The sequence below is a fragment of the Carassius gibelio genome, chromosome A19, assembly GCF_023724105.1.
Source record: "Carassius gibelio isolate Cgi1373 ecotype wild population from Czech Republic chromosome A19, carGib1.2-hapl.c, whole genome shotgun sequence".
Classification (NCBI taxonomy): domain Eukaryota; kingdom Metazoa; phylum Chordata; class Actinopteri; order Cypriniformes; family Cyprinidae; genus Carassius; species Carassius gibelio.
In genome coordinates, this window is record NC_068389.1 from 25,409,801 (window position 1) to 25,422,096 (window position 12,296).

The following is a 12,296-nucleotide window of genomic DNA, read 5'->3' on the forward strand; positions in this document are numbered from 1 at the left end:
AAAAGTGAGTCATATTGCACCTGCAAACAAACAGTAATTCTAAAAAATAACACTACTTGGCAAAATTGACAGATTTTAATACATAATAATAATAATAATAATAATAATAATAATAATAATAATAATACTATTATGTTATTATATAAGTTATAATTAATATTATATAGAATTAATATAAAATATACATTTAGAATTAATAATATTAAATTATATATTATTAATAATAATACATACCAAATTCCTATGTAGCTGCAAACACCCAACAGCAATACTAATGAATTATAACAATTGGCAGAATTTTTATTGTTAGTTTTGTTAATAACAATAGTTATAACAATATTAAAAATACTGTATTCATGTTATAATATATGTATTTTGTTATTATAATTGGTAATAATAAGCATTTATTATGTATTATTGTCAATACTGATTTCACTATCTTTGTGGTAGTACCTGATATCTGTATGTTAGGTTGAGTTTATGTCACATAAAATTGTGCTTTTCACTTTATATGTTCAGATGGTCTGTTTTCTGTCTAACTAGATGGTTTTTAACTGCAATGTGGACCAAAACCAATACTAATAGATTAAAGTCTGACAATGTGAGTCTACTTAGTCCACTTGTCCTATTTTTGATCTTTATTTTCTGTGTTTCCTCCTTCACTTCCTCTTCCTTCTTTGTACTCTTACACTATTACAGACTTTGGCACATTACTCATCTAGGCCTCTCCTCATATAATGCACTCATAAACATTAAAATATGGCCTTTTTGGGACAATGGTGGCTTCACTTTTCTTCAGTGGAAGTGAAAGAAGGTTCATCATCCATCTTTTTTTGTCTATGTGTCAGACAAATGTGACATCTTTTTTTTTTAATCTTTATTCTATAAAGGTTAGTAGGCTATAAAAATGACATTAGTTAAACAACTTTTAAATTCAAATGGTAATTTATTATTTTATATTTTTGTAGTGAATATTTGGATAAATGTGGGTTTCAGTTTACGCCAAAAGAGTATGCTGTCATTTTCATTAGAAGGAAAACAATACATTCAAGTTAAATAATTTTGATGTATGTATTATTTCAATGAAAGTAATAATGATATTATTTGATTATTTGGGGAGAATTTCACATCCACGGTCAGGATCCAAGTTCATTCATTTTCTTCAGGAGACTACTCACGACTACTGAAGCATTTTGGAAAACTGTCCATTAAAAAAAGTTTTGTTTTTTTACGAATTATGTATTAATATGAACATTTATGTGCACTGCTCTATATATTTTATTCGGATTCATTCAAAACGGATTAATAAAAACACTTGTAAAATGAGAAAACCATCCTTGGGGGTGGGGTGGTGGGGGTATGGGATAAATGATTTGAAGTGTAACTTGATGAGTCTCATTAGCTTGCATGGAGAAGGCGGGGTTTATGACCTATGCTGCAGCTAGTCACCAGATGGCGAGAGAAATGTTTTGACTTCACTTTTCAGTGCACTTGTTAGGAACGTGCACTGCGTCATCTAGTAGCGCATGTTTACCAATAAATATAGTGTAAAGCGCAGTGAAATGCGAAAAACACAAAAAAGCTTTTGTGTGACCAGACCCTATTTTAACCAAATTTGATGTTTGGTTGCATTGACAATATGAGATGGTGATGGTATGCAATCTTTCCACTGCATAACTGATTTCGGTTTGTTTAGCCTATTTATAAGCACAGACCTCCTGCGATGTGAGCTCAACACATTGGGAAGAAGTGCTCCATGAGATGGCGCCGGTCCGACTGTGTGATCCGGGCGGGGCTTCATCATCATCATCATCACCATCATCATCATCATCACACACTGCTTCTAGTAACAGCCTGCTGGGTTACTGCGCCTTTACGCCGTTTTGAAAACAACCGAGATATCGCGCTATTATCAACTCGATTCATACTTTCTATCTATTCACCCAACGGTAAGAGTTTTCTGACAATTATTTTCCTGTGCAAACCGTTAATAGCTTTTACGCTGTCGTGCTGGATGTAAACACTGGATTCATTCCCTTGACTGTCAATATTGCGAATTTGTAGGCTCCGTTATTGTTTTTATCTGTTATTTCTTACGTCTTGACTTTACGTCTAGCAGAACAGTGCAGTCTGATGATGTTGCTTCAGTAGGTTAAGATAACAGGCAACATTGACTTGGTTTTAATCTCATTATACAAATGTCATTATAGGGCACCTCCTAATGCACGCGGCGCACGTCACATCTCCATAGTTCAAAATTAATAATAATAATAAATAAATAAAAAATGCAATACCCTATTTAAAAAAAAATCTTAAATGTATGTAATATGAATTTAAATCAAAGCTATTTGTGAATACCAACGAGAGCGATGCTCATATTTTACCATCTGTCACATTTAGTTAAGACCCTTTAATAAGTAAATGGACTTGAATGCTTTTTCTCCAGAAATTTCTCGGTAAACGTGTATTTAATAAGCTACCAGAAGCACACCGTTTCCCAGAAGCAGACACGCATCAGTGAATCGATGCAAAAGCATTACAGGATTCATGAAGATTGTAAGATATTGTGCGTTTTTGTATACAATTTAAATACATATTTTAAAAGAATTCGATTCGAAAAGATTTGTTTTATTTTAACCAATTGATTTGAGTAATTTGACCATATATAAATAAGATATTTCCATTTTGGGCGTTTTAGCATGTTTTACACACACACAACCTTGTACCAACCCTGAACCCTAAACCTAAACCTAAACCTCACAGAAAACGTTTTGCATTTTTACAATCTCAAAAAAAAAAAAAACCTTCTGTATGATTTATAAGCTTCTGTACATATAGGGACACAAGTCCCCATGAGTCGGGTGTGTATTCAGTTTTAGGTTGGGTGTGTATTCACTTTTAAGAATGGAGTTTTTTTTATTATTATTATTACTAAGAGCAGAATCATAGTTGTTGTTATGTGAGATTAAAGGGGTCATATGATGTGGTTAAAAATAACATTATTTGGTGTAATGCAATGTGTTTATGTGGTTTGAGGTAAATACAAAAACAACAACACATTTTCCACATACTGTACACATTATTGTTTCTCCTCTATGCCTCACCAAAGCTCATCGTTCTGAAAAGCGAGGTGTGCTCTGATTGGCCAGCTATCCAGTGCATTGGGATTTGTTGAATACCTCAAGCGTGTGACGGAAATGTTATTCCCCTTAACATACTGTGATACCTGTCAGAACAACAAGACAAAAACAGTATAACCCATTACAAATGAGGCATTTGTTGCATCCAGTTGGGATTTAATTACAGATTATAATGATTTATACTGTCTTTTTACACATTGCATTGCATTACACCACGTAAACATAAAACTATGTCTGCATTTGTGATCAGAGAAATGACAAACAACAATCGCTACTCTACACTGCTCAAAACTCACGTTTGAATCATCAATGGCAAATCCTTTAAATATGAAAACGTACTTACAGTCTGTGAGTCAGAACAGCCAGTCTTCTCTCCCAGTATCAAGAAAGAGTCCTCCATAAAATGCATTGCACAAACCTGAATACTTGGCTTGGACTGTTCTGGAACAGTGTTGTAAATACAGCTTAACCACTGATTTCTAGTTGTGTCTTCTTTTGGAAGACCAAACAAAGTAGCTTCGCTTTTACCGTGAAACACACAGCGTCTCCACAACATAGCAGAAGCAACAATACTACTGTACAGTGAGAATAAAAGTTACGTCTTCTTTCTTTGCATGAACATTTGGGCTGCTTTATGCAGATCTTCCCACATAGTGATGTAGATTTTTGGGGGCGTGTTTAAACGAGGAGTTTTAGGGGGGCATGGACGAGTCTTAACTTTCATAAAGAATATCTTTTTCAGTTTGCAACTTTACAAATCTTCTTTATGCACCAAGAGCTTGTAACACTCCAAAGAGGAAGGAAAACTTGAAATCAAATCATATAGTTCTTAAGTGCTTTTAATAGTGTTCTGCTTCTTCCATTTCTCTGGTTTCTCCACAGAGTGAAAATGTTTTACACTTGCGGCCCCAATGAAGCAATGGTGGTGTCGGGTAAGACTAAACATCACAGAAATAAATTAAGAGAGATATTTCTGATATTTTAGAATCCTGGAAACATGTTCACGTGTGCGATGTGTCTCCTGTCTCAGGTTTTTGTCGCTCTCCACCCGTCATGATCTCTGGTGGAAGTGTGTTTGTTTTTCCATGCGTTCAGCAGATACAAAGGTATCATTCACTCTCTGTGTTTGTGTATATATATATATGCATGGTTTGTATTAACAAATCTCAGCCTTTTCTCTCTCTTCCACCACAGGATCTCTCTGAACACACTGACACTGAATGTAAAGAGTGATAAAGTCTACACACGTCATGGAGTGCCCGTCTCTGTCACTGGAATTGCACAGGTTAACTGTCTCACAGACTCTAATGTGCAGTAAACAAGATTTCAAAGGGTTTCAGAAATCATTTTTGTAGTTCAATAAAACACATTTTTGTCCCAGATTATTGTTTTACTCTGTCTTTCTGAAATACTTGGTCTTTAATAGCTTTTATGTAAAAACAAAATCATTGTTATGAGATTAAACGGAACCTCCTCTCTCCAACAGATGAAGATTCAAGGGCAGAATAAGCAGATGTTGGCGGCAGCATGTCAGATGTTTCTAGGAAAGTCAGAGAGTGATATTGCCCACATTGCCTTGGAAACACTGGAGGGTCACCAGAGGGCCATCATTGCTCACCTGACTGTGGAGGTAAATAGACATCAAAAAAGAAAAAACAAAAGGCACCGATAATCACGGTTTCTGCGGATCATAAAAAATACTTAAAAATACTTAAAAAGTCATAAATTTAGTTGTATCAAATTTAAGGCCTCAAAAAGTCTTAATTTGTATAGGAACATCTTAATTATGATTTCAAGAGATCTTACATTTGGGGACAGAAAGACCAGAATTGCGATATGGCTGAATGTGACTATTAAACTTCAGAAGAATGTTATGATTTCATTAAATAAACTTGAGCGCTGCACGTTTGAAGTCCAGTGCTGTGCTGCAATAATATTGCAATTTTTGTTTTAACTATGTGCGATTTGATATTATCCAGTATATCGTGAAAAGCAAACAAAACGCCTACATGTGAGCGTGCATATGTTACGTGATGACGTCTAGCAGGTTAGACTAGTGCGCGTGCGTGCGCATTTATAGTGCGTTCTTTCACTGCATGAATCAGTCTATTAAAATGCATTTAGAATTATCACATACTTCAAGATATGGGGCAGAAAATTTATACATTTCATAGAGTTAAGGCCCGTTCACACCAAGCACGATAACTATAAAGATAACGATAAAGATATAGTTCTAAAAATCATTCTCAATATTAAAGAATAGCGGAGTCCACACCACAACTGTAACGATAAAGGCACAGAGAAACGATATAGTTGGAATCACTTTCAGAACGAGTGTTTTTTTTTTTTTTTTCTGAACGATAAAAACATTGCCAACCAATCAGAATCAATCCTGCTGTAATGAGCTCGAGAATTTAAAGCAGCAGACGGCCGTCCGTTTAGAATACACAAACAATATCGTTTGCACTAATATTGTTATCTTTATAGTTATCTTTATAGTTATCGTTCTTGGTGTGAACGGGCCTTTAATATCACACGATGAGTGCCATTTTTTTCTCCAAAAGTCAGCATGATTACAAATGTGATACTGATTTTATACAACAGTTCAGTTAACATTAAGAGACTTACGTTTTAGACACCTTATTTCCTGTTTTTGCTTTATTTCTTCAACAAAAATCATTCCAAACAAAGCCACAGCCACTGTTTTGCGTCTCTGAACAACACAACGGTGTTTCGGTTCTAAAAGAATCGCCCATGTAAAAGATTCCGTTCAAACGCAATGGCTCACATAAAAGTGACGTGCTGCCACCTACTGGAAGTTTTAAGATATCAGCACACTCTGTGTCAAAATATTATATAATTACCATTATCGATAAAATCCCAGATAATGATTGAGATATCGTTTTTGTCGATATCGCATATCCCTAATTTATATTATTTAATTGATATAATATTTAATTGAAAATAATTGTTACAATTCATTTAATAATTAATACTTTTGACTTTAAAGGCTGAAATGTAAAGTTTAGCATAATTTTACAGTTTAATATTGTTCTATAGATATTGCCCAACCCCGCTCATATGGTATTAATTTTATTTCTGCAGGTCTTAAAAAGGTTTTTTGAATTTGAGCTTAAAATCCTGCAGAGACCCTGGATAATGCTCACCTTTTAAATGTACTACAGTCTGCAACGTCACAAACAGCAGTGGAACTAGATATTGTATTTAAAAATGTGCCCTTTCAGTCCTCTTGACTTCACTGAGCATGGGTACTTTGATATTTCTTAACAAATAAGGAACTAAGCAAGTGGGTTTTGTGTTTGTTCTTTAGGAGATCTACAAAGACCGCAAGAAGTTCTCCGAGCAGGTGTTCAAGGTGGCTTCATCTGACCTTTTCAACATGGGCATCAGCGTGGTCAGCTACACACTCAAAGACGTGCATGATGACCAGGTCTGTTAGACCCATATGTGGTGTTGTGTTTATTAACTTATTAAACAAGGAAAATTAGTGTGAGAGCACAATCCCATGAAAGGGCAGATGGAAATACTAGTAAACAGACTACCGCAGACCTTAGTAAATCACATAGCATGATTCATTTAAATACTTTCCTCCTATTAGAAAAACATAACGTGTCCTTTTCATCTCTAAAGTTTCACTCTTTAGTAACTCATGACAGTATTGTTAAAGAAAGTATAGTGTTGGCTCGAGCTGTTAGTAAATCTATCCCTTAATATTTAAGTTGCTTTAAATGTATAAGAAAGGATCTGTGAGAGCGGTGAATTGAGTCTTTTTCTTTCAGGATTACCTGCACTCTTTGGGAAAGGCCCGTACGGCACAAGTGCAGAAGGACGCACGGATTGGAGAAGCCAAGAACAAAAGAGATGCAGTGATCAGGGTGAGTTACCTGAACCTCAACCTTTATTTGAAATCTCACTGAGCATTTTTGTTAATGTCTCTCTTTCATTTATCTCTGTAGGAGGCCAATGCTATACAGGAGAAGGTATCTGCTCAGTACATGAATGAGATCGAGATGGCTAAGGCTCAGAGAGACTACGAGCTGAAGAAGGCTGTTTATGATATTGAGGTCTGCACCAAAAAAGCAGAGTCTGAAATGGCCTATCAGCTCCAGGTAAAACTACAACCAATCCTTTGTGTGACACTGTGAAAGACTTCATTTAATTTATGATAAAGCAAAAGTCAAAAATTCAAAAATTAAACTCAAAATTGTCATCATTTAGTCCGCTGCTGTGTTGTCCAAAACCTGTATGACTTTCTTTATTCTGTGGAACAGTTTTGGTTCCGTTGGTTCCTGAGAGTTTGCAATTAATGAATAAAATAGCAAGCTGAATAAATAACTTTCCATTGATGTATGGTTTATTAGGACCGGACAATATTTGGCTGAGATACAACTATTTGAAAATCTGGAATCTGAAAGTGCAAAAACAAAAATCTAAATACTGAGAAAATCACCTTTAAAATTGTCCAAATTAAATTCTGGCAATGCATATTTCTAGTCACAAATTACATTTGGATATATCTACGGTAGGAAATTTACGAAATATCTTTATGGAACATGGTCTTTACTTAATATCCTAATGATTTTAGGCATAAAAGAAAAATCTATCATTTTGACCAATGCAGTGTTTATTTTGGCTATTGCTAATAATATACCCCTAATAAAACTTAAGAGGGAATAAAAATAAAAATGTGTTCAGCGGAATAAAAAAAAACCTACTTGTATGAACCGTCCCTTTATAAGTTATGCCTATTTTAGATATGTTATACCTGGGTAAAAAAATAATTTAAATGTACTTATATTTATTCCGTAAATCTTCATCCTCCTGTGTAACTGTTGCATTAGGTGGCGAAGACAAAGCAGCAGATCGAGGAGGAGAAGATGCAGGTGATGGTGGTGGAGCGCTCGCAGCAAATCATGCTTCAAGAACAGGAGATCGCACGCAAGGAGAAAGAGCTGGAGGCCAAAGTCATGAAACCAGCCGATGCAGAACGATACCGGCTGGAGAAACTGGCAGAAGCCGAACGGTGAGATCCCTGTGGGTTTCAAAATCCCATATAGTTGATGGTTATACTCCACAAATATTCACCAATTGCATTTTTCTTAAAAAGTGAAGTTGTGTAATTTCCAACCTAATGTCACCAAACAGAATTTGCAAAAATGTCTCGGCTTGGATTGAGATTTTTAAAAACAATAGTTGTTCATATATGTAAACAAATACGTTTTGTGCTCTCCAACAGCCTTCAGCTAATCATGGAGGCAGAAGCTGAAGCTGAATCTATCAAAGTAAGTGATCAGCCATCTTCTAGGCTATATTAAAAACTAAATAGATTGTGTTATACACACTGTGTCTCTGCAGATGAGAGGAGAGGCCGAAGCATACGCTGTGGAGGCGAGAGGTCGTGCCGAAGCCGAGCAGATGGCGAAGAAGGCCGAGGCCTTCCAGACCTACAAGGAAGGAGCAATGGTGGACATGCTGATGGAGAAACTGCCGCTGGTGAGAGTTAATTGTATTTATGTCTTTTTTTTGTAATGTGTAGGCCAAGAGTTCCTCAAATCTTCCCCTGGAGGACCAAAGCGCTCAAGAGTTTATTTCCAACCCCGATCAAACTCACCTACCTGTGATCTTCTGATGATCCTGAAGACATTGATTAGCATGCTCAAGTGTGTTTGCATATGGTTAGAGCAAAACTCTACAGGAAAGTGGATCTCGTTGGCCAGATTTGAGGATCCCTGGTGTAGGAAATATAGAAAAATATTGCTCTTTAGTGCAAAAATAGTAATCATCTTGCAAGAGATGATCCTGGGTAGAGAAAAGCAGTTTGAGTTGACGTCGTATTGATGGTAAATTGTGATCTTTCCATCCGTTAGATTGCAGAGGAGATCAGTAAGCCCCTGTCAGCTACCAATAAGGTCACAATGGTTTCCAGTGGAGGTTCAGAGATTGGTGCAGCCAAGCTAACGGGTGAAGTGCTTGACATCATGACCAAACTGCCCGAAACCATTGAGAAACTAACTGGGGTCAGCATTTCCCAGGTAAAAACAGTATTTCAAACAGTACTATTTTTGTATTTCAAGTGAATACAGAAAACGTCGTCATTCACATGATTATTAATATATTTTGTTTGATTTGTTTTGAATATAAATTGATATAACTAACAGAATGTCCCTTCGTCTTTAGGTGGCCCGAACTGGTTGAAGAAACTCTCTCTCCTCCATCTGTGACAATTAATTTCTTTTCCTTCTATCTTCCACACTGCATCTCTTTTGTTTTCCCTTTCCCATTTTCTCTCTCGACGTACACTTCTGTCTGCCTTGCCTTGCTGCCAAAACCCAAAGTGGGAACACTTTAGAATAGGTAACACATATTAGTTTCTTATTTGCATGCATATAACTAGAATATTTGCCATGTATTAGTGCTAATTAAGAACATATTAATGCCTTATTCTACTTGACCTTGTTCTACATCCCTAATCTTACCCAATACCTAAAGCTAACAACTACCTTACTAACTATTAATAAGCAGCAAATTAAGAATTTATTGAGAAAAATGTGGTAGTTAATAGTTAACACGTGTTACCTATTCTAAAGTGTTACCCCCAAAGTGCATTTTAATCTAAAACTCCAGGGAAGAATGCTGTACTTTATATTTTGAATGCAATCATAAGAAGACACTGAAGTCCAAGGATCTCTTGAATTCTGTTACACACCGACACTTTAGACATTTTGAAATATTACACCTTTATTTTTTCTTGTAGAGTACTTTTTAATGCTGGTGGAGCACTATGAGCATTTCGATATATTTGAGCTTTCTATTAGTAACCTTTTGGAAACCAAAGTAACATGAAGGGAAACACGTGTATAAAGACTGATGCAGACATGTTGAATAGGATATACATTCACTTTACCTCAATAGTGTATTTTTACTATATTAGTTAGACATAACTGTGTAGGGATTATAGTAACTATCTGCTTCAAATGGTACTGTGCTCTGAAATCTGAAGATACTGCCAATAATGTCAGATCATCTTTATCTGTGTTTAAATGTTTACTCAAGTGAACAGTCAGATGTCTTCATTGTTATGCAGAATTATAGGCCAGTAATTATTCTGTCAGTAACTTATTTATTTTACAAATATCATTTGAAGCCTTTTTTTTGTTGTTGTTGTTGTTGTATAGTTTGTGTGCATATATATATATATCTGTACTGTTTTGTTGTTTAAAATGATCATAACCATGTCTAGGACTTGACATTACAGGGAAACGTATGTGCTACATCTTTAGACCGTTCTATTCATTAAATGAGACAGAAGCTGAATGCTAAATTTCAAAGGTGTGTCATAAAAACGGGGGATTTTAAGGAGTTCTAAAATATGTTTTGTTCGTACTTATACAGTGTTTAATATTAGTTATACTGCATTGTTCTTCGATTGCATTACAAACATTTTATTTTCAAATGTTTAAATGTCAGTACAATATGTTGGCTTTTTGTCATTAGATACATAAGCATGTATAATTCATAAGCACTAATGACATCATTTCCCACTCACATTTTATCATTACTAGCATGACTAATGATATGTTGACAGAACAATGTTATGGTACTTTATAGATGTTGTGTGCAATGCAAACTGAACTAAGTACATATTTATGTCACTGTTTTTTTAAATCTTCATATTTAATGGTTTATGACATGCATATGACATGTGAAGTTGGATGCATCTATATAGGCTAAATATGAAGGGCAGTTTTTATTATTGTTATTATTATTAGTGAGCAGATGTTAGTTAAGCCTATTCAGTGATGTTTGGATTGATTTAGGAGGTCAGGGCATTAGATAGACCTACTCTTATGCTGTGTAGGCCAGGGCTGCTATGCTAGTGTGCTAAAAGAAAAGCTGTGTTTGTCCATAGATGCTTTTTCTACTCTATACAAAGTATCTACAATCATGTAAATCGATCACGTTTTATCTGTTACAGTTTTATCTGCTTCAGCATGCATGCAAAGACTAGCGAACCAAACCACTGTATTGTCTATCTGTACTTATGATGCCTTAAGTAACCTCCCAACTAAAATAAATATTTAACTAAACTGTTATGTGTTCAGTCTTAATTAGTTCAAATAATTTCAACACACATTCCCTGCAGGAGTATGCCAACTCCTCTGAAACGTAAACATGGTAAAGTGCTTTGACATACCAGCTTCTTCACAACCTGACGCTGTGAGGACAAAGACATCAGATTTACAGATTCACATCATGTGTAACACTTGTCATCAGTGTCGGGAACGTTACAGATTACAAGTTACCCTATTTAAAATGTAATACGTAGTGTAACTTTTTCAACTAGTGTAACTGATTACATTTGATTACGATTCAAAATTCAATTAATTTTCGAATAATTCAAAGGCTCGGGAGTCAATTACTCATCTTATACTACTGTTACCAAAAGGTATTAATCCGGTTTTTGTAATAAAAGGGTTGGTTCACCCAAAATTTTTATTAAGCCTGTGTTTTACTCACCCTCAAAGCATCTTATGTATATGTGACTTTCTTCTTTCAGAATAATCCAATCAAAGTTATATTAAAAATTGTCCTTGCTCTTCCTAGCCTTTCAGTACTGGGGGTAAGTAAATTTGTTGTCAACAGTTCAGAAGACGTGAAATAAAGTGCGTGCATCCACATTAAAATGTCTCGAGGGTGAATAAAGGCCTTCTGTAGCGAAACCATGTGTTTTGAAGATAAATATCCATATTTCAAATGTAATAAAAACCTCTTCTTTTTTTTTACTTCAGTTGACTGTGGTAGCATTACACAGAGGACGTAAGATGCATCTTGCACGTGCCTCTGAGAAATGCAGGAGCAAAAGAAACAAAGTTTCATTACTTTAGCAAAGGAAAACTAGTCTCGTCTTGGTTAATATCAATTCACCTCCGACATTTGTCTTTATAAATCCTTGTTTTGTGCTTCTAATTCAGGAATGGCATTTTGTTTTGTCTCTGCGTTTGTCATTAATCAAGTAACGTTGATGTTAGGTCATCCGCTGGAACGGCTTCCGTATGACAGTCAGCTGAAGTGAGAAAAAAAGTGTTTATTACGTTTCAACGTAAGGTTGATGATGGCACACTAATACAGTAAATC

The 12,296-nt window shown here is 35.4% G+C and overlaps 1 protein-coding gene across 1 annotated transcript; it reads left to right on the plus strand.

The window, feature by feature from the left end:
* The first annotated feature begins 1,809 nt into the window (after positions 1–1,809).
* On the plus strand, positions 1,810–11,248 carry LOC127935729 (flotillin-1). The gene is made up of 13 exons (XM_052533842.1): positions 1,810–1,949; positions 4,023–4,072; positions 4,171–4,246; positions 4,335–4,425; positions 4,627–4,770; positions 6,472–6,591; positions 6,941–7,036; positions 7,118–7,270; positions 8,003–8,184; positions 8,398–8,443; positions 8,517–8,654; positions 9,029–9,193; positions 9,339–11,248. Exons 2-13 carry the CDS (start codon positions 4,030–4,032, stop codon positions 9,354–9,356), a joined length of 1,272 nt encoding a protein of 423 aa, XP_052389802.1. The 5' UTR covers positions 1,810–1,949; positions 4,023–4,029; the 3' UTR covers positions 9,357–11,248.
* The last annotated feature ends 1,048 nt before the right edge of the window (positions 11,249–12,296 follow it).

What these genes read in the sequence shown, in the direction of transcription:
- LOC127935729 (XM_052533842.1), top strand. Translation starts at nt 4,030, where the DNA reads ATGTTTTACACTTGCGGCCCCAATGAAGCAATGGTGGTGTCGG. An exon ending in TGCGTTCAGCAGATACAAAG is followed by an intron (nt 4,247 to 4,334) that starts GTATCATTCACT and finishes CTTCCACCACAG; the next exon opens with GATCTCTCTGAACACACTGA. An exon ending in AAAGAGATGCAGTGATCAGG is followed by an intron (nt 7,037 to 7,117) that starts GTGAGTTACCTG and finishes TTATCTCTGTAG; the next exon opens with GAGGCCAATGCTATACAGGA.